The sequence below is a fragment of the Anguilla rostrata genome, chromosome 8 (genome assembly GCF_018555375.3).
Source record: "Anguilla rostrata isolate EN2019 chromosome 8, ASM1855537v3, whole genome shotgun sequence".
NCBI classification, from domain to species: domain Eukaryota; kingdom Metazoa; phylum Chordata; class Actinopteri; order Anguilliformes; family Anguillidae; genus Anguilla; species Anguilla rostrata.
The window spans coordinates 46,553,011-46,575,650 of record NC_057940.1 but is presented as its reverse complement, the minus strand read 5'-3'; the positions used below and the strand labels follow the sequence as shown (position 1 = coordinate 46,575,650).

The window sequence follows — 22,640 nt, the reverse complement described above, 5'->3', positions numbered from 1 at the left end:
CCAGGTAGTTTTCTAAGTTCTGTGAACATTACATTCAGACAGTGCACCGACATCTATTAACTAGCTAGCTACATATCATACTATCAGATATCATAGTTCATTCATTGACAACTAGCTAGCTAAGATTGACGTTAGCTGGCATATTGATAGGTAACGTTACAAATATAAGATTACCGTTACCGTTCTTTCCAACCGCTGTGAGTAACTGACTTTAGCTGACATTGTCATAAAAGTTTTCCCGACTTTGAAAACCATAGACATGTATAACTGGCTGGCTTGTTTACATTTTGGACAGATGCTAGTGGGTAAATCTATCGCTGTTTTCGTCGCAGAACTTTTGACACAAGCAAAATCGGAAGCGCTATCCTAAAATTTCTTCTTACCATTTTTATTTCTAAGAAGTGCTTAAAACAAGAGAGAAAGGGGCACAATGGCAAGCCATGTCATGAGAAAACTGCACCTGTTAGTGAGTTAGTTAGTTTCTACAACTAGGGATGGGCATGGTTAGGATTTTATCAATACCACTATTGATACTGCTTATCAATGCCAATACTTATCAATACTTTTATCGATATTCCTAATTTGGAGTGCAAAATACATGTTGTTAAAATAATTATCAGTACTACTATATTAGTTTGGGCAAAAAATATTTAACAAAATAGTTCTGTTGAAAAAATGAAACATTGTTTTCTGAGACAAAACATGATGCTGGGACCAATTGGTATAGATACTGTAAATGTAATGTGTATCAAGAGAATGTTTAGTTCTTTAAAAAAGGGACGATAAACCATCCTTTATTATTATGATAAAACTGAAAGATGTGTTACCAAAGTTATCTTTGTAGGTCATGTTATATACTATATTTTACAGTTTAGAATTTTGCATTAAGAGGTTGAAAGTTGAGCACAAGGGATAATAGTGCCAGTTTGGTTGAAGAAGTTATTTAAATACACTTGATTAAAGATTATATTTTTCATGGAAAGAAGTGGTGGTCTTTTTTATTTGAGAACACAGCATCTTCAAAGAGGTATAGATTTCATATTATACAACATAAGAGTAATTGCCTGTGTTTGCAAACATGTGTGCTCCCACTTAATTTGGTACTCAAATGGCAAAGGAGTATAAGGCAGGGCTGGAGATATGTCTAACCATCAAGTTACACAAACAATTAATTCCTAGAGAGAGAGAGGGAGAGTAGGTGTGTGTGTGTGTGCTTTCTCAGAGTTAGGACTAAGATTCAGGGGTCAGGATTGGCCTGGTTTTTGAGCCATTTCAGCTATTTGAAAGAAGCAAAAGTAAGGGTAGGCCTAAGTGTTATGGAAGTCTGACACTTGATAATAAATAAAACTTATACATAGTGATACAAGTATATTATTACATTATCGGCTCATATTAATACATTTTTAATGATTTTTTTTAAACCCAGCTAATAATGTAATAAGTTATTAGATTATTGACTGGTTATTACATTATGTGCAAAAAGTTATTACGTTATTGGTTCAGAAATTTTATTACACTATTGGTAAGTTATTACGTTATCGACTTTTATTACATTAAGAACGAATAAATTATTACGTTATTGGCAGTTATTCCATTAACGGTAGTTATTACATTATTGGCTGCTACAGGCCCCCCTGACACAACTTCAACAATGTGGTCACCTGGGTCCAGCTCGCTTGTCAGCTCACCCACAAGTCCCCGAGAGGAGGTACCTAGTCACCCGGCTGACTCACAAAGATGACAGAATCTGTATCGTGGTACAGAACCCTGTCAGGCAATTTATCCATGACGGAATAAAGCTTGAGCCGGGCATAAACGGTGGTGAATGCCGCTATGAACATTGCTGTATTTCGGCAGTTTTGGGAAACCCTTTGCACGTTTCCACTGGACCAGAGCCATGTCTTCTGTAAGAAATGAAAAATGTGAGATATCATACTCATTTGAAAACATGAATTACAGGAACTGTTCTGGATCACGGATCAAGGTTGTGTTTGACTGATTGGTTCTATGACTGAATTTACCCCAAAGACAGTTGTATTTAAAAACAGTTGTGATATTTGTTTTTAGGCTTTGTTGACAGAAATATTGTTTGTATCTAAGCGGATGCCCTCCTTCTCTCAGTAACTTTGTACATATTCAGTCTTGTCAGTGTCATTAGACACCCAAGAGGTGTAACCATAAGCTTCTTGTTTCCCCTTTAAATGTGTCTTAACCCCTTAGCGCACATGCCAAATCTGGCCAATCCTTGCCCATTTAGGGGGTACCCCATTTAAAGCTTTATAACTCCAGATGTGAATAACACAGAGACTTGAAAAATGGCTTAAATGACATAAAAGACATTTGTACCATTTACAATACTAGCTTAAGTTACTTTATATTAATAATTCTGGAAGACAAAGTGCCACAAATGCAATTGTTTAGGCAAACAAGCACTAAACCATCCAGACCCACGGCGCAACTTGAATTCTGACTGATATACCCAGGGCAATATTTTCACTGGAGACTTGATACCGCCTTATAACTTCAAAGTCTCAGTTCATTTGTGAATGGTTGAAATGGATTTTGAAAAGAGACACTTCACGCTACAATCATGATAACAGCAATGACTGTGCTGTGAAGCTTATGAGTGACCACAATTTGCCATGCATAGCTCACGGCGCGCCGTGGGAAAAATTACAACTAATAATTATAACATCCCCAGAAAGTTCTTCTCCACTATTGACTGCCTCCTCCCTGTGATTACACAAGCCATGTTTTTCTTAATATCAAAATGCACAGAATTTGTTTCTTTATTCAAAGGTACAGTTGAAAATATTTGTTCTAGTATAAAAATCCCTACCTATGACTTTGATATAACTGAGCCCCCTAGCAATGTTATACCAATTCCTAACCTACCCCTCTTAGTAAGATCCTTGAGAAATTAATGCTAAAAACAGTTGAATTTTTAGTTGAGTTTTTAACCTCCAATTCCAGTTTGGTTTTAGATGCTGGCACAGTACAGAGTCTGCTCTTGTAAATGTAGTGAATGACCTCAGATGCAGTGCTGATGCCAAAAGTCTGTCTGTTCATGTACTATTGAACCTGAGCCCTGCCTTTGATACGGTTGACCATACCATCCTCTGTGACAAACGAAAACATGGGTGGGTATCACAGGCACTACTCGTAACTGGTTTAAGACCTACCTAACAGACTGTTCCTTCACTGTTAACCTGGGCGAGCACACTTGTGAGAGTCAGTGCCCCTCAGGGATCAATTTTAGGATCAGTCCTTTTTAAATCAGGAGGCACTGTGTGTAATTATATAGTTATGCTGATGATACCCAGCTTTACATCTGCATGCTTAATTACTATCTTCTAAGGTGCTTCTGTCCTGCTTGTGCCTCCTCTGTTGCCGCCTTCCTGTAGTTTTTGTCCTGTCTCGCGCCCCTTAGTTTGTTCTGCGTGAGTCTATGTCTGGTTAGTGTTTATTGTTGTGGTAATGGGTTAACTGAGTTATCACATTCCACACGTCTGCTCGTTGTCTTGTTTCATTCCGCACCCGCCTGCTCGTTGCCTGTGATTGTCGCCAAGTGTGTCCCTGTATATATACGTTCTTTGTTAGCCTGAGTCGGATACTGGATCCTACTGTTTTCTGCTCTTGTTGTTTGTTCCCTGTGTTTCCAGATTTCTAGTTCCCTGTGCTTTGTGTTTTTCAAGTTTCCTGTTTAAGTATTTCGAGTTCCTTGGGTTGTTATTTTGTTTCTAGTTGTTTTTTTGTAATTGTCCCTCGTGGCCTTTTGTTTGTTCTGTTTGTTCCTTCGTTTGAATTATACCCTCTTGACGTCTGTGTTTACTCTGCGCTTGGGTCCTATCTCAACAATTCCCTGTCAGCTTCTTGTCACTTCACTCAGGTCTATAACTGACTATGCTAAAAATCAGGTGAAGAACGTTGGTGTAATCGTGGACCCTGAACTAACCATTGAGACACATATTAAGCACATAATGAAATGGGCATTTTATAATTTTAAATCCATTGCTAAGGTACATTCATTTTTAACTCTGGAGAGGTCTGAGAAACTAATACATTAGTTAAAAGCAATTCATCGGCTACCTATTTGTTTCAGGACTGATTTTAAAATTCTTCTAGTTTAAAAGTCCTTTCACTGCCTGGCACCCAGTATCAATCTGACATGCTTTTAAGGTCCTGAGATCTTATACCAGTAACCTATTATTCATACCTAGATATATGACTCATACCTTTGGCAGGGCATCATTTAGCATCTATGGCCCCAGTCTTTGGAATATTCTGCCAGAGGGTCTGAGGGGTGTTAAGTCCTTGGATGGCTTTAAAAAGTAAAATAACATACATTTTTAGCACTGCTTTTACATAAATTTACTGTTATTTATTTTCAGGTTTCTCAACATTTTTAAAATGCTTTATTGATTTTATTTTATCGCCTCTTTTACTTTTTGTTATTTATTTGAATAGTTTTTAATGCCTTTTATGTTCTTAATTTATCTGTTCTTTTAATTCATTGTGAAGCAGTTTGTGATGCATTAAGACATAGGAAATGTGAGCAGAATCTCACTCTTTTAGTCCCATAGACCACAGGAGTCATGAACAGTGACCTTAGCTGAGGCTAGAAAGGCCAGCAGTTCCTTAGATATTCTTATAGAATATTTAGTGACTTCCTGGATGAAGTGTCACTGCACCCTTGGAGAAATGTGGGCAGGCTGGCCACTCTTGGGAAGATTGTGGCTGGCCTGCCACTGTTCCAAGCGTTATCCATTTGGAGATAATGGCACTCACTGTGGTATGGATTCCCAGTGCCTTAAAAATGGCTTTATACCCTTTTCCACTCTGATACATTTCAACATTTGGTTTGCAAAGCGCAACGTAATTACAGAAAATGTCATTGTGGTGGGGTGGGCGTGGTTTGAGCGTCGGCTGCAGAGAGAGAGAGTGTGAGAGGAGCGGCTCTCGGATCCTTCGTCACAACTGTCAGCTGGAGGTAATCAGCGCCGATAATTGTTAATTGTTTTATTGCGCTGATTGCCTCTGATTGCTTTCAACAGTGAGCCTGGGGTTTTTAAAAGCCAGACCGGAAGCCGGAGGAGGGGAATCGCCAATGACAAGACGGCTACGGAACTGTGATACACAGAGTCTGGAAACGTGTCTGTAAAACCGTGTCTGATAATAAAATAGCACGGAAGTGCGGGTTACGGAACCAGTCAGTCTCCCGTGAGTGTGTTTTATCTGAGAGGGGTGGCACTCACTTGCCACAGTGGTGGCCCGTGCGGGGGGCAGCAGCATAGTAAAACACATTACACCGAGGAGACAAACATGGACCACAGCCAGGAGCCAGGGGAAACGGCACAACCGGTGGTAGCGCTGGCGAGGATGCTGGAGGGGATGGCGGCGATGCAGGAGAGGCAGGCGGCGATGCACGCCGAACAACTGGAGGCTCTGCGGGCACAGACCTCCCTCCAAACCCAGGCTCTACTGCAGCTGGCGGCTGCGGGAGAAACCAGCTCCCGAGAGCGATAGACCGGACCCCCCCATAGCTCTCCATCTGCCCAAAATGACCCAGGAGGACGACGCGGAGGCTTTCCTCGAGGGGTTTGAGGTGGCAGCGAGGGCGAGTAAATGGCCGGAGGAAGAGTGGGTCGTTCGCCTCCTGCCCCTCTTAACTGGGGAGGCACAACAAGCGGCACACAGCCTACCCCCCCAGCGCGGGCGGTCTACGCCAACCTAAAGAAGGCGGTCCTGGACCGCCTGGGATACAGCCCTGAAGAGCACCGGCGACGGTTCAGGGAGACGGCCCTGGCAGGAGCGGACCGACCGTTCGCCTACGCCCAGAGACTGCTGGACATGGCGCGTCGGTGGCTCCGACCGGAACTCCGGTCAGCCGACGGAGTGGTGGAGCTGGTGACCCTAGAACGTTTTATTGATGGCCTCCCGGGGGAGACGGCGAATTGGGTGAGGTGCCATCGCCCGACCGGGTTGGCGGCCGCCGTCAGCCTGGCGGAGGACCACCTGGCGCTCTACCCCCGCGGCCAGTCACAGCACCAGCAGCAGCAGCAGCAGCAGCAAGGACGGGCAGACCCGGCTCTGCGCAGGAGAGCCCTTCCTCGTTCCCATCCTTCCCCCCTTTCTTCCTCCCTTCCCCGTGCCCAAACCCCCTCATTTTCCCGTAACAACCCTTTTGTTCCTGTTTCCCCAGCCCCAGGCTCAGTGGCGGCGGGGTGCAACCCACAGAGAGCTCCTCAGACGCCCGGACCGGGGTGTTGGCGGTGCGGACAACCGGGTCACCTGCGCCGCGAGTGCCCGCTCATGGAGGTGGGGCAGGTGGTTCGTGTTGTCGGCCCGCCCACCTCCGCTCCCGACCCAGACGGAGCGTACTGAGCCGGCACCAGTGGAGCCTCCGGGGGAGACTCCGCAGGTACCGGTGTTTCGCCCCATGGAGGATTTCCCACTCGAGCAGTCTCGTGATGACACCCTACGCTTTGCCTTTGACCGCGTGATGTCCATTGATGGTCAACAGGTGCGCCCTGATGCAACACTCACTCACCCGTATTTTGTAATAATTCGGGATAGGTTATACAGAGTGTGTCGTGACACTCAGACTAACGAGGAAATCACCCAATTGCTGGTGCCTAAAAGCTCTCGGGAAATGGTTTTTCAGACGGCTCATTTTAACCCCATGGCTGGTCATTTAGGGTATGAGAAAACACTGAACTGGATAATGGCCCGCTTCTATTGGCCGGGCATTTGGGCCGACGTGCGTCGGTGGTGTGCGTCGTGCCCTGAATGCCAACTCGTAAATTCCCCGGCTATACCAAAAGCGCCGTTGCGCCCCCTTCCGCTAATGGAGGTCCCTTTTGAGAGAGTGGGGATGGACCTCATCGGGCCGTTTGATCGGAGCGCGCAGGGATACCGTTTCGTGTTAGTTCTGGTGGATTATGCGACAAGGTATCCCGAAGCAGTTCCTTTGCGCAGCATTTCGGCAAAAAGTGTTGCGCAGGCATTGTTTCAAATAATCTCCCGAGTCGGAATCCCGAAAGAGATTCTGACTGACCAGGGCACCCAGTTTATGTCACGCACACTACGCGAACTGTACGGGTTATTGGGCATTCGTTCTATTAGAACTAGCGTGTACCATCCCCAAACGGATGGGCTGGTTGAGCGTTTTAATAGAACGTTGAAGTCTATGATCCGGAAGTTCGTTCATGAGGATAGCCGTAATTGGGATAAGTGGTTATCTCCTCTGGTGTTTGCAGTGCGGGAGGTTCCCCAGGCCTCCACGGGATTTTCTCCCTTTGAACTACTGTTCAGTAGGAAACCCCGGGGGATATTGGACCTAGTTAAAGAAAACTGGGAGGAGGGTCCGAGTCCTAGTAAAAATGAATTACAATACGTGCTGGACCTGCGAGCAAAACTCCATACACTGGGTAAGTTGTCACGGGAGAATTTGCTCGAGGCGCAGGCACGTCAGCAACAGCACTATAACAGAGGAGCTAAACTACGGCAATTTTCACCGGGAGATAAAGTTCTTGTGTTACTCCCTACCTCTAGTTCTAAATTACTCGCCAAGTGGCAAGGGCCCTTTACGGTCACACGGCGAGTGGGGGAGGTTGACTATGAGGTAGAGCGTACTGATAGAGAGGGGGCAAGGCAGATTTATCACCTCAATCTCCTGAAAGCGTGGAAGGAGGTAGTGGCTGTCTCTCTGGTTACGGTGGATAAGGAGAGAGATGAGCTGGGTCCGGAGGTACCAAATTCATCCAATCAGATCTCAACCCTTTCAGATGACCATCTCTCACCGAATCAGAGAACAGACCTTGCCTTGTTGCAAAAGCGTTTTGCTGATGTGTTTTCTCCCATACCAGGACGCACGCACCTCATACACCACCATATAGAGACTTCCCCGGGGGTGACGGTGCGGACCCGCCCCTATAGATTGCCGGAACACAAAAAGAAATTGGTTCAGGCAGAGATAAAGGCAATGCTAGAGCTGGGGGTAATAGAGGAATCCCACAGTCCCTGGAGTAGCCCCATCGTGCTGGTAGGTAAGCCTGATGGGTCTATTCGCTTCTGTGTGGATTATAGAAAGGTAAATGAAGTGTCACGGTTTGATGCTTATCCAATGCCTCGGGTCGACGAGCTCTTGGATCGGCTTGGCACGGCTCGATTTTTTTTGACGCTGGATTTAACCAAGGGTTACTGGCAGATTCCCTTATCTGCCAAATCTAAGGAAAAAACGGCTTTCTCCACTCCGGATGGTTTGTACCAATTCAGGACACTTCCGTTTGGGTTATTCGGGGCCCCTGCCACCTTCCAGCGCCTAATGGATCGGGTATTGCGTCCGCATGCTGGTTATGCTGCTGCCTATCTGGATGATGTCATCATCCATAGCAACAGCTGGGAGCAGCATTTGCAGCATGTGGGGGCAGTGCTTGAGTCATTAAGGCAGGCAGGGCTCACGGCTAACCCAAAGAAGTGTGCTATTGGCCGAGCGGAGGTACGGTATTTGGGGTACCACTTGGGAAGTGGACAGGTGCGGCCTCTAGTGGACAAAACCGCTGCGATTGCAGCCTGTCCCCGACCCAAGTCAAAAAAAGAGGTAAGGAGGTTCTTGGGGCTGGCCGGCTATTACAGGAGGTTCATCCTGGCGTTTTCGGAGCTAACCAGCCCCCTAACTGACTTAACCCGAAAAGGTGCCTCAGATCCGGTCCAGTGGACGGAACCGTGCCAGCGGGCGTTTGAGAGGGTAAAAGAAGCTCTCTGTGGGGAGCCGCTCTTGTTCACACCTAACTTCTCTCTCCCCTTTGTTTTGCAGACCGACGCGTCGGACAGAGGGCTGGGGGCTGTTTTGACCCAGCAGGTGGAGGGAGTCGACCGCCCCGTGCTGTACATTAGCCGGAAACTGTCACAACGGGAGGCGAAGTACAGCACGGTGGAGAAAGAGTGCCTCGCCATTCGGTGGGCGGTCGGAGCCCTCCGTTATTACCTTCTGGGTCGCCCATTCACCCTCTGTTCGGACCATGCCCCCCTCCAATGGCTCCACCGCATGAAGGATACCAACGCCCGGATCACTCGGTGGTATCTGGCTTTGCAGCCTTTTAACTTCAATGTGATTCATAGACCGGGTGCACGGATGGTCGTGGCGGACTTCCTCTCTCGCCCCCAGGAGGAGGAGGGGGGGGAGAGGGGGGGGGTTGGTCATCGGCCGGATGGCTCCCCGGCCCAAGTCGGGCGGTGGGGGTATGTGGTGGGGTGGGCGTGGTTTGAGCGTCAGCTGCAGAGAGAGAGAGTGTGAGAGGAGCGGCTCTCGGATCCTTCGTCACAACTGTCAGCTGGAGGTAATCAGCGCCGATAATTGTTAATTGTTTTATTGCGCTGATTGCCTCTGATTGCTTTCAACAGTGAGCCTGGGGTTTTTAAAAGCCAGACCGGAAGCCGGAGGAGGGGAATCGCCAATGACAAGACGGCTACGGAACTGTGATACACAGAGTCTGGAAACGTGTCTGTAAAACCGTGTCTGATAATAAAATAGCACGGAAGTGCGGGTTACGGAACCAGTCAGTCTCCCGTGAGTGTGTTTTATCTGAGAGGGGTGGCACTCACTTGCCACAGTCATTGATTGGTTCCGTCCTGTATTTGCATTATCATTCTTCAAATCTTCAATTTGCTCACTTCTGAGCAAGGATTAATGCTGTTCCCTTTTCAACGCAATTCCATATTGGAAAACAAAAAAATAACTTACCTAAGTTAACCAAGCAAGTTTTCATATCAGTCTGCATTTTGAAATGCATTATTAAGCAACAATACTAAGTAACTGAAAAAAAAAAAATATTTGTTGGTCATTTTCACAATAAGGCATTACCAATCTCAAGCAAGTTTCAAGTCTCTGCAAGTCTATTTTCATACAACATGGAAAAGTAACCAATAGCTGCCTGGAAGATAGGAGAGAAAATATTTTTTAAAAACATTGTTGTATGCCTTGTAAATTGGTTTGCAAGAATGTGAAATACAGAAATTTGTATTAAATTGACTTTAGCATCCAAAATACCAATATGGTCTTTAAGTTTCAGAATGAGTGAGCAGACCCAACGGGGAAAGACAATGAAACTTGGCTACTTACAGTAGTCACTGGTCTCAGTTGACGTGTTTGCTTCTGCGGTGGCAGTTCTGCCGGCCAGAAGGAAATGCATGCGGGGTTCTGACAGTAGGGGGCAACCATTCTGCATTGTACTTGATGTCACACTTAGTTGCGTTTCGGGGTGATTTGCAATCTTAATTATGATTGTGATTTTAAGACAACATTAGTATTTGGGAAAATTAAAGCCCTAACACCAGCTGATATTGGGCTGGTATCAGCATAGAAGTCATTCAAATATTTTTATGAACCTGGTAACTCTATTTTAAAATTAAAAAAAAAAAAACAAGTAGGCTAGCCAAGGCTACTATTTCATCTACTACATTTTATGAGAAAATGATAGCCTATATCTACTTAGCCAACGTATATCAGCACTTCCTCTTTCAAGCAGCCGTTAGAACACGTCACGATAAAGATCTAGGGCTAAAACAACACATTTTGGGAAATGTAGTGAAATAAAATGGCCATATCAAACACATTCTTTCAAACTAAATTGTTTAGAATAAAATCGAAACGAAAACAAAATTTTATTAAAAATAGGGAAAGTGCTTGGTTCTTTGGCTATTAAATATTCTGTGGGAAAATGCTGTCTATAGCCTACTTTTTAAACTGGAAAACGACATTCAATTAAAATAAAATAATGGCCTAATATATGAACCGTGGTTCGCCTGTTTTCATTTTGGGTAGGCTACTAACCGTCAGCTGTTTTCGGTACAATTTTTAGGTACACCCCCCCCCCCTCGCCGACATGCAATCACCCCCCCACCCCACCGACCGACGCCAAGCATAGTCATGCTACTGATTCAGTGAACAAATCTTTTGAACAAATCTTTTTAGTGAACTGATTCTACTGATTCAGTACACTAAAAAGAACTGTTCTGCCCATCACTACTAGTGAGTGCCACAGTTGAAGTGTTAACTGCCAGATATGGTTTTGAGTGCTCACATTTGCCACCTGGTGGTGGTTTTGCAAACAAAAGTAGTTCCTGTAGAAATACAAAGAAAATACATGCAAATTTGCTGCTGCTGAGAAGATCTCTCACAGCAGAAGCGCCAAATGAAACCAGTGTTTTTTTTACTACCTCAAACTGCCAAGCCTGACGCCCAGTGGTGTCAAGCTCATCCAGCATTACAGCACGATTTCAGCCCCCACTGCTTGCTTCTCCCTTCCCTATTTCGATTCAACTTTTACATACATACTGTCTCTCTTCTCTGACTCATCGATTCTACAGGGAACGCACCGCTTTGGTTGTCTGTGTGAGCAAGGACCGCACACAAATTGGTTGCATTTCACACAGTAGTCTTTTGCCTTATTCCGACTGCATTTGCCGACCATCTGTGGGAACCATGGGATTGTATTGGGAAACAGGATACCCCCATGTAATATAATTGTTATAGTCATTTTGCTACATTTGTATTCAGGCATATTGATATTTTATTATTCAATATTGGTTCAGGCACATTTATTATTATAGGCATCGCATACGAGTTAATTGATTCATGGGCAGGCGCCCATCAGGGGTCCTGGCATATACAACAAAGTTTAGAATGTGCAAAGTAGCCAACAGCACACACATTTCTGACCGTGTTGTTTTATGTGTATTTTTCGGTGAGAAAAGTAATTGGTGACTGCAATCAACTAAGTTATGAAAGTGTTGTTATTTATGCCTTGTAACTAATGTGATAAATCTAAAATGAATTTGCTCTTTCTTTAGTTTACAATGAAATACTGGGATCTCATATATACACAAGTTAAACTATACATGTCCTGGATAAAAAAAACTCCTTGACCACAAGTGCGTAAAATTTAAGGATGGATATTCAGAATTACTAAAGGAGCAAGAATTAAGAAGTGTACCCAGTGCCTCCAAATCGATCCAAAATGTCTCAATTATGCATTGCTGTAAATCACAACATAATCATGTATTTCACTACAAATCAACTGTTTTGACTCAAGAAACTCACTGTTGCATAATTTTCAAGTGGGAATTACAAGCTGTCCATCAGTACAGTGGCTTAAAATACCTAGGGGTCCTGAAACATATCCAAAATCTCTCCAAAAAGGAATAAAATGCTTTTTGTCCATTATAAAGCCCCCTTCTGAAGGTTTAAGATGAAACATTGATATCAGATTAAAACATTATCACACAATGTGGTACAGTACCTAATTAACTCTTGTGTGTTTTTCTGTACTCTACAGTATGTGATGTTTTCTTGTATGGGGATGGGACAACATTAAAACAATATTCAACTGTCCACCACGTTCCGGCAATTTTCCAGTTCAGGTCACATCCGCTGCATTATACACAAACACTACTACAAAGCTAACCAACAAACACTTACATTACAGTGTGAAATATCCTCATTATAAAATACCACTAACCTATTTAAAGACATTCAATTTAAAAAATAACGTATATAACCAAAATATTTTCAGCAGTAACACTTATGTTTGGATGATGAAATATTATCAGTGTTCAGTAGATAAAGACAGAGACAGAATGAATGCTGTCATTCCCCAGTTCTAACTTGTGCAGAAAACAGTATATCAGCTAGGTATATCAGCAAACATATGGCTTAGCCATGCTCAGAATTTCTCAAGAATAACAATATTTTCCAAGAGATGACGAAAGTCATCGATAAAATTTCACCAGGTGCAGTGTCTTTTACTGCTACCACAGACTGAATGTGTACTGCAGCTATAACGAGACAAAACTTTTGGTTACACTGAGATATAAAACGCTACTCCACTAGTAAAATTAGACATATTGTACAACAGCCCCTGAATGGACAACGTTGGGGAAGGCTGCATAAAAGAGCCACATGTTGTGGATTGCATTGTTTGTTTCCTGACCATCCCCCCTCATTTCAACTCATGCTGCAGTAGCCATGAAAAAAACATTGTTTTACCTCCCCGGCTGCACCCCTCCATGTCACTTACATTGCCTGTCTCAAATCACTAAGATTGCACCCATATAATTATACTACAAGTTATGATTAACCCTCTGACCAGTCCATCCCTGCTTTCCATTGACCTTAAGGAGGTTAAGAACACTAGTAAACTATAAAGGCAACTGCATCCCTCCCAATTTATCAGTTCACCACCCACTCTGAAGAGATCCCCAAAGGGTTTCTAATATATGCGGTGTATGTCACTATTAATGTGCCAAAAAATGTCATACATGTTTTAATGTCCGCAAGTCAAATACAGTCGACTGCATAAAGTTAATATGCAATTGTGTTTACTTTTATCCTTCTACAAGTGGATTGGCATAATGCATGCACCCATACCTTCATTTGCCTTTCTTCAGCAAACCAGTCATTTAACTGCAGGTTAAGTGCATTAATGCTGCTGGAAAGAACAGTGTCTCACTTAACAGTGTAGTGTTAAATATAACAGTGCATGACCATAATCCCTCTCTGATGACTATGGGCATGTGTGCAGTCCACGTTTTAGAAAAGTGAATTACAATGCGCATGTGCAGACCATATAAAATGGCACTATCCTGTGTGTTGTTTTTAGTATAGCTGCCTAGCGTGCTACCGTGAGCATTTACGTTGCTACAGCTAACATCCAAGTCACTACTGTGCATCAGCGTAGTCACAGTAATACGTAAGTGCATGTGAATGTGGACCACAAATCAAGGAAATGATTGGGTTTAGTTGTTTAAACACCACAGAAGAACGTCACTTATATAGTTAGTTTTACGTAGTTGTACATGGCTGATGTTATTGGTTTGTTCAAATGAATAATAAGATGTATTTAAATATAGTCACATTGCAATCATAGTTTATTTTCCTTCTTTAACCTTATGTAGGTCTACCTAGGTATATAGATAAGCTTTCTTCATTTTACGCTGTTAGACTGTCAAATCATCACTTTTTTCTAATTTATATAGGGGAGAGCGGGGCAAAACCTAACACAGTATTAATTAACCAATTTATTGGATTTGTTCAACTCAGACTGAATCTTCGTACATATATTTAAGTCAACTTTAACTTTAGGCTATGTGGTGACATGACCACCTGATGCAGCTGTTTGGATCGAACAGACATTAGACGGGAACAGGAGAATAAGGCATAGTCATAATAAATTTTCACTGATATAGGTAGGCCACAAAAAAACATAAATGTAATCAATAAATAAAAGACTGTTTGTATCATAAAACATGAAATTGTATTGAATTGCCTTACTTTGTGTTAACTTTAAAGCTATAAAGACTGTTAAGTGTACCCCATGCCGCATTTGTTTTTACCCCAACTTCGGGGTTAAATGTAACATTTCACTCTCAGTACTTTTAGTCAGATTGCTACTGAATGGTATGTCCCAGAAATTTCATTGTGGTATGTAATCATAGCCAAGGGATGTAGGTTGTTCATATTAAAAAACGATGAACCTCTCTTGAAATATTTTCATAAATGGTGCCAAATTTGAAAATCGTTATTTATAATTATTTCCCCGCTCTCCCCTATAATGTATGTTTCCTCTTTAGCGACCACACTCATATTGTAATAACTCAGAATTTTGCTCATGTTGTGTTGTGTGTGTGCCATTAAAATACAAACTGGAGTCTGGATGACTCTGTATTCTTACCAATACCAATTCTTTCCACTGCGGCAGCAAGAGAACCTAAAGCGGGCAGCATACTTCAAAAGAAGTCAAATTTTTTTCGGCTTGTCGAAACCGAAGAAGTTCTCTGCGGACGACATTGTTTTATACTCAATGCGGTTTCGCAACCACACGTAGCAACAAAAGTATCAATATTATTGTATTATGTATATATGTAATTATTGTAACATTGCCGGCAGTGTGGTCTCCATGGAGACAGGGAATCAGCTTGCGGAAATAAAACAAAATAAATCACGGCCACCATGAATTTCTGACCAGTCACACACGATGTTCGCATTGGTCATCTGCGGTGATTTCGGCTAGTTAGAAAATCTTGGAGGTGCAAGAAGTGCCAAGAAAACTTCGGCAAGGAAATGGGTTTGTGAGTTTTCTTCGCAATCACGTCATTTTGTTCTTACGACCTCGCCGAACTTCGTTTCCGCAAGAAGTATGCTGCCCACTTTAACCTGTACAAGTTAACCAAGCTCACCCTGCAGTCTTTTTCACATTCTCTCTCTTAATTCTGCTCTTTTGAAGTTGGGGAAAGGAGGAACCAGCTAAGCCAACTGAGCCAAGTTTTCTATCAGCTCATGCCCAAAGCTGGAGCACAAGAAAAGACGATGCTCAGTCTGGACTACTGCAACTCCTTCCAGGCTTGGCTTCTGCAGCTCTCTGTCCAGTCCCTTCAGCTCATCCATAATGCTACAGCCCGCCTGGTTTTCAGCCTCCCCAAATATGTCAGCCGCTTCCGCGTTCCCTTAACTGGCTCCAGGTGGCTACCCACATCAAATTCAAAACTCTGGGGAGTGAGCCAATCCATCACAGCCTGCACTATTTGTAACCATTAATTTTATATACTGATGAAAGTTATACATTTAAATGTGTGTTGAACTGAATAGGACTTTTTCAAAATTGAAAGGTTCTGATTCTGTGACAATGTCAAAGATTTGATGAGACCAAACCATAATGCAATCATAGATGGGTTCTTACCAAACTGTGATATAATCATAGATGGGCTCCGTACTGAGAACAGTAAAGTTAATGTAAATTCCATTTCCAGGTGGAACTCGGACACTCCAAACACAGTCTTGAAAGTTGGGGTATTCTGCAGGGTGTCCTGGGGAGTAAATGGTCCCATTCATGGATGTGGTGTTGCCCCCACAAAGAGCTTTGGGAGAGAAAACAAAAGGTCAGCGGGCAGATAAACACACATAACATGATCACTAATATTTTTTCTTGATCTGGCTCTGTACTCCACAATTTTAGATTTGTAATCAAACACTGCATGTGGTTAAAAGGCAGATTGTCAGCTATTGTTGTATTTTTATACATTTTATATACAATTACAGCAGTTTTTTTAACATAGTCACTCCATTTCAGGGGACCATAATGTTTGGGACAAATGGCCTGACACGTACTTCTGATTAGTCGAGTGTGTTCAATTTCTTCCTTCGTGCAGGTATAAGACAGCTTTCAGTATCTAGTCTTGCATCTGCGCTTTTGATTGCCTTTGGGGTCTGTTATCAGTATTTGTCAACATGAGGACCACAGTTGTGCCAATGAAAGACCAGGAAGCCATCATGAGACTGAGAAATGAACTTCAGGCTAACCAAAATCAACCGTTCATCATGGAACATCATTAACACTAGAAAAAATGCACTTTTTTCATCAGCTTCTACTGCCAATGATCCAATATTACAGAATCGATTTCTGCACCCACAGAAACATACTTTCATAAAACTATTGTCTTGAAATAAAGGACACAACTGTTTCAATTTCAACATTTTTTTTCTGAATTATAGTGGTTTTGTTATATAGGCTAAGGGAAAATGTGTCAAGGCATATTACAGGCACACAGAGAAAAATGCTAAAATGTGCAAAACACAAAATGGAAAAACTAGTTAAAGAAATACAACGTGCAATATTTTTTAAAAAGTAATTACTCATAACAAATTCCGCTTGCTTCTCCCTTCCCTATTTCAATTGAACTTTTATATACTGTCACTCTCCTCTGACTCATCGATTCTACAGGGAATGCACAGCTTTGGTTGTTTGTGTGAGGAAGGACTGCACACAAGAGAGGAGATTAGGAGGGCTGGAGCCTATCCCAGCATTCATTGGGCAAGAGGTAGGAATAAACCCTGGACAGGGCGCCAATCTATCACAGGGCACACACACCATTCACTCACACGCTCATACCTATGGGAAATTTAGGGTCTCCAATTGGCCTACCTACATGTCCTTGGACTGTGGGAGGAAACTTGAGTACCTGGAGGAAACCCACACGGACACAGGGAGAACATGCAAACTCCACACTGAAAGGCCCCAAGCTGAGATTCAAACCCACAACATTCTTGCTGTAAGGCGAAAGTGCTACCCACCATGCCGCCACCTGGTTATCAGCACCTACTAAATATTGTCTGGCAGGGGGTTTTGTGAAGAAAATGGCACAAACTGCCTGTATTTCTTTAATGACTTGATTTTTTTTTTCTAAAAATGTTATTTTGAACGCAGATATTTTAAGCTCAAATATTTAGGAACCTGGTTTGCCTGGAACACGCCAACGAATAGACCCAGTCTGTTTTTGTTTTGATTTTGCCCGCGTGCCAAGGTCTTCTTCTTTTAATTTCTGGCAGACTAGGCACAGGTAGTGCATTCTTGCCTCCTGCCGGTTAAAAACAACCACACATTTGGTCTTTGCAAACGGAAATGATGTACGTGTTTATTTGCATATTGAGGGGGAAGTGAGATCCGATCACAAGTGGTCACTCGAGATGCATGTGGAGATGCATTCTGATGCCAGGTGTGAACTGACATCCGTCTCGACTGAATCTAGACGCAATCTGGGTATATCTGGATACAAAGTACAGGTCTGAACAGGGCCTCTGACAGACCAGAAACACTCTTCAGGAGGCAGGCGTAAATGTGCCAGTGACTACTGTCTGCAGAAGACTTCATGAGTAGCAGCACTAGGATTTAGTTGTTCATCCAACAAGTTAGCTTGCAGTTCCCAACATTGCGATGGAAGTGGTTATTTTCCAAATTACTGCTTGGAGTTGCATGCTGAGAACAACCAGATCTTCCCAGTAGTGAGGCGCCTGAATTCTTTCCCTGGACAAAGCCAGAGATGCAAACCCAGCTACCCCGCTTGGATTACGCTTAGCCCCTTCACGCAATGCCCCTGGCGGTCGGCACACCTGCGTGCCTAGATTTCTCAATTCAGACATTCTGTGCTCCTGCAACCAAATTACGAGTTGAAATCACAAACTCGGTGTTCTAACTTTATTAGTAGACAATTTAGGACAACTTTGTCAAAGTTGTCGCTAGTCGTTCATTTACCAAACACCCCCTCCCTGCAGTGTCATCTGTAACTACACCCCCGACGCATGACACACTGGACAATAGTGTCTATCTGGGCATACATGAAAACAATCCTTTACCACTAAAAATGTGAATTCCGTAGCAACAAGATAAAGCCAACAATAGCCGAAGGTATGCAAGTACAGCTCCAGAATACAGTATCAGCTAGGTTTATCAGCAAACATATGCCATAGCCATGCTCAGAAGTTCTCAATAATAATAATACTTTCCAAAAAATAACAGAACGGAACTCCTACGTTTCGCTGGGTACAGTGTCTTTTACTGCTATCAGAGAGTGAATGCTTGAGGTGGCGATGATGAGACAAAACTTTTTGTTATGCTGGGCTGTAAAACGGTATCCCAAAAGTAAAAATACGTTGTTAGAAAGCTTATACTGACACCTGCTGGAAAAAATTATTGTCAATCAATTATTGTAGTAAAAAGGACAACAACGCTGTAAACAACATGTGTGGTTTTACGCACAGCCATTTTGGAAGATACCCAGGTGTCACAAATGAGTATATATTTCACAAATGGATTGTCCAAGACAATATATGATCACTCGGTCTTAAAAGGGACATCTCTATGCGTAAAACCAATGGTGAGATTGTATATTTATTCTATATTTAGTCACCAGTATTGACAGTAGAATTACATGGTATAATTTTATTAAAAAATAGTCTTCATTATTCAGTGAGCAGCATTTGCACTGCTTTATTGGCATTTCTTAGGGCTATTTTTGGGCTTATCTTGTTGCTATGATGAAATACAAATTTTTGGCGGTGAAATAATGTTTTTATGAATGCCCAGCTAGACACTATTGTCCACTGTGTCATGTGTGTGGGGTGTAGCTGCAGATGCATTAATAAATAGTACAACAGTCTTGACTCTAAGCTTCCATTGTCTCCATCGGCAGATGACAGAGAGGGGGTGCTTGTTAAATGGACGCTTGTTAAATGGTGGCGCTTAGAAACTTGTATTCGGCATAGTTGTCATGTATAGTCTACTAATAAAGCCAGAACACAGAGTTGTGTTTTCAACTCATAGTTTGGTTGCAAGAGCACTGAAAGTCTGATTTGAGCAATCTAGGCACGCCAGCATCATGGCTGCTAGGGGGATCACGCATACGGAAAATGGCTTAAATGAAGCAAGACTTCATAATGTAGGTATAAAGTGCCACAAATGCTAATATATTGGCAAAAATGCAAAACTTAAGCTGTTCTCATTCAGTTTGAAATGAAATAGAGAAATCACAGTATTTTGGCTTTCGTCACTCTAGTAGCTAGAAGACTTTGTAGCTTGGTTTAATTGTTGCCAGATCTAGTGTCTATAAATAGTAGCTCAGAAACATTCCCATTATTGCAAAAGCTGACTCTCCCAAAAAGATCTCAAAATATTAGTATTTAATGTCACCATAATTTTAACTAGGAGAGGGTCAATTTCCCTATAAGCTCAACCTCTTTGCATAAGCCCCCAAGTGGTCATGACGCTGGCATCCTGAACTCATCTCTGAACAGTTCATCCTCGCTTGAATGACACCTCGTTTATACATTAGAGGACAGTATAAACTTTCCAACAGTGTATTGCATATCTCATTTTATTTTATTTAGAAGGGCTCAGACCTGCAGGCAACCACTTAAACTTCTGCTTCATCACTGCATTGTGCAGTAAACCGTAACATTAAGCAATAAAATACAAGCACTCCAATACCTTTGGTTATTGGAAGATATTTTACAAATTATTCCAACTCATCAACATGGCTAAAGAAATTCTCCAGTCAGTACTCAGAAGAGGATGAACCACAATGTCTACCTAGGATGCGTATGAAGGCGTGCATATTACTGCTTTTATTAAATTATTTACATTGTGTCATATTTTTGATAGTTATATTTGCATTTATCGTAAGACACAACTATTAGCCTATGCTAATAATGCTAAGAACTTTTGTATTGGGGCTAACTAACAGGCTTAGGTGTTTGTATTGTCTCATTGTGGGCGTACTTTGGGCAGTGTCAGCAGTTCGTAGTGTAGTGCCTTGTAGGGGCCTGCTTTGTTAGCATTCATTAGTGGCTCAGTCATGTTTTTTACATTACATTACATTACAGGCATTTAGCAGACGCTCTTATCCAGAGCAACGTTTTGTTTGATGCACAGATTTACAGAGAAGCCCGAACATAGCCAAAATCAATGTTTGCTCTTAAAACATTGTAAGGGACAAATGTATATTCTTTATAATGGACAAAAAACACTTCACTCATTTTTAGACGGGTTTTGGATAGGTTTTTGGACCCTGAGATATCTAAGACACCATACTGATTAAATATTTCCATTGTGAGAATGATGTAAAATTAGGTTTCATGAGTCAAAACAACTGATTTGTAGTTACATATATGATTATGTTATGATTTATAGCAAAGCTCAATTTAAATTTTGCATAGATTTGGAGACACTAAGGGACACCAGGGTACACTGCTTACTTTTTGCTTCATAGATTTTTAGTAAATCTCTCAGTATTTCATTTCAAACTGAAGAACAACTTCATTTTTGCATTTTCACCGATTGTATTTGTGGCATTTTATTTCTGCCTAAATTAAAAATATAATTTAATCTAATAGTACTGCAGTATCCAGTTGTGAGTGATACCGTGATCTTGCTTTATTTAAGCCATTTTCCAAGTCTCTGTGATGCTCGCATCTGGAGTTATAAAGCTTTAAATAGGGCACCCCATAAATGTGCCAAAATTTGGCATCTGAGCAAAGGGGTTAAAAAGATGAAATAGACCTGGTGGTGTGTCCCTCCCTTTTAGTACATAAAATGTTCATACTTATTTTAGTTAGCATTTAGTTGGAAGTGAGAAAATGAGTCCTGCATCTAGGTCTGGCATTAATAAGGGTAGCTGTGTAACATAGCTATACCAACAGTATTTGGGGAGCCCATGGTGATTGTAGTCCACATGTGAAATGGCATTCAGATTGGTTATGAAACGGCAGAGATAGAGCTTGTTTTATTTTGGAGGGAAAAACAATACAAAACAATCAATACAAACATACCCTGAATATAACTGCACTGATTTTTCACACATCAGTCATGAGACCAGGATGCATAGAATTAGTGGTATAACTGACTAAGAGTTTCTTTTGACAATAACAGGAATAACCAACAACAATTAATTTCAGTCAAATGTGAAATGAGTCTTGAGAAAAACAGAAGGAAGAGAATCTCACCTTCACATCGTGGCACAGGGTAATTCCAGTTTCTGCTGATACCATGCAGACAGGTGAGTGAGGCCTCACCAGTGAGGGAATACCCTGGCAGGCACTCAAACGACACTGTCATGCCGACGCTGAAGTCAGTGCCGATCACAATGCCATTGCGGAAAGGCCGGGGGTCAGGACAGCTCTGCAGCTGATAGGCTAATAAATAACACATGCCATTATAGAAGGTTATGAAGCCAGACATGTTAGTGCTGCACATATCATTATTAGGGTGATTAAATAAATAGACCATTGCATATTCCTGTACAGTGCAAAAAATGAATATACCATATTTTCCTTTGATAAAAAAGAAATTAAAAGTGTACATGAGAAGTAATTAACTGAGTGATAATTATAACTACTTTGGAATGAAATATTGCAGCCAAGCAGTTCAATGCAGCTAATTTGGCCTGTGATTGTAGTAGATTGTTGTAAGAGTTGCCTTGCAGGAGAAATGGCAGGAATATTTGGAATGAACAGATCCCTCACCCTGGTAAGTGATGTGGAAGCCAGGCTTGTTTTGAGAGTAGTCACTGTGGAAGAAGAAACTGGTCTCATGGGTTGTGCTGAAGAACGGCTCTGGAACTAGTGGCCCACTGAACCTGTCAATCACTGTTCCTGCCGGTACAGATCCACTCCGGACCTCCAGATAGTCATGGATAGCTTCCGTAGAGAAATTTATGAATTGCAGGTGAATTCCTGGGGCATAAAACAAAGGATAAGGAAAATCAAATTTAAATGAATAATTACCATGCCTAAAGCTCCCTAGATTTATTTCAGCTCAGAAAATATAATATGATAAGTCCTACATTTCAAATGTGTAGGGAAGTGACACACAGTGAGCATATTGTATACAAAATTGCACAGCTGCTGAAGGAGAAATTCTAAGTTCTTTAGATCTCAAGCTGGATAAACTGCAAAATGGACAAGATTTTGCCCAACATACCAGGACTACAATGCAAAATAGAGCTGTGGATGTGGTGCGCATAAAGCTACCAGGACAATACCCACCTGACTACTTAAATCATTTTTTTAAATAAGTGCTATGTAAAGCAGTTTATGACTTCTTGGAAAATTAGTTGGGTATCCTGGGTCAATGCATGACACCAGAGTGCTGAAGAACAGCCTGGTTTTTAAAGCACTGGAGACAAATCTCTTCCCCGGCTGTGATTGTTTTACAACATTGTAGGTGCCTTCTTGCACATCCAATATCACCAATTGGGATGTCCTCAAACCTGACCAAAACATGATGCATAACATCCCGTGCACTGTCCGCACC

General features: G+C 42.2%; 1 protein-coding gene across 6 annotated transcripts in view; it reads right to left on the bottom strand.

Moving 5' to 3' along the window:
• Window positions 1–22,640, bottom strand: part of csmd3b (CUB and Sushi multiple domains 3b) — a 919,486-nt gene that overhangs the window by 253,943 nt on the left and 642,903 nt on the right. For all 6 annotated transcript variants that reach the window (XM_064348440.1, XM_064348441.1, XM_064348442.1 and 3 more), the window contains 3 exons: window positions 21,851–22,060; window positions 21,332–21,520; window positions 15,738–15,915 (listed from right to left, as the gene is read on the bottom strand). In XM_064348440.1, the coding sequence (XP_064204510.1) occupies window positions 15,738–15,915; window positions 21,332–21,520; window positions 21,851–22,060 (577 nt within the window). The remainder of the gene's footprint in view (window positions 1–15,737; window positions 15,916–21,331; window positions 21,521–21,850; window positions 22,061–22,640) is intronic.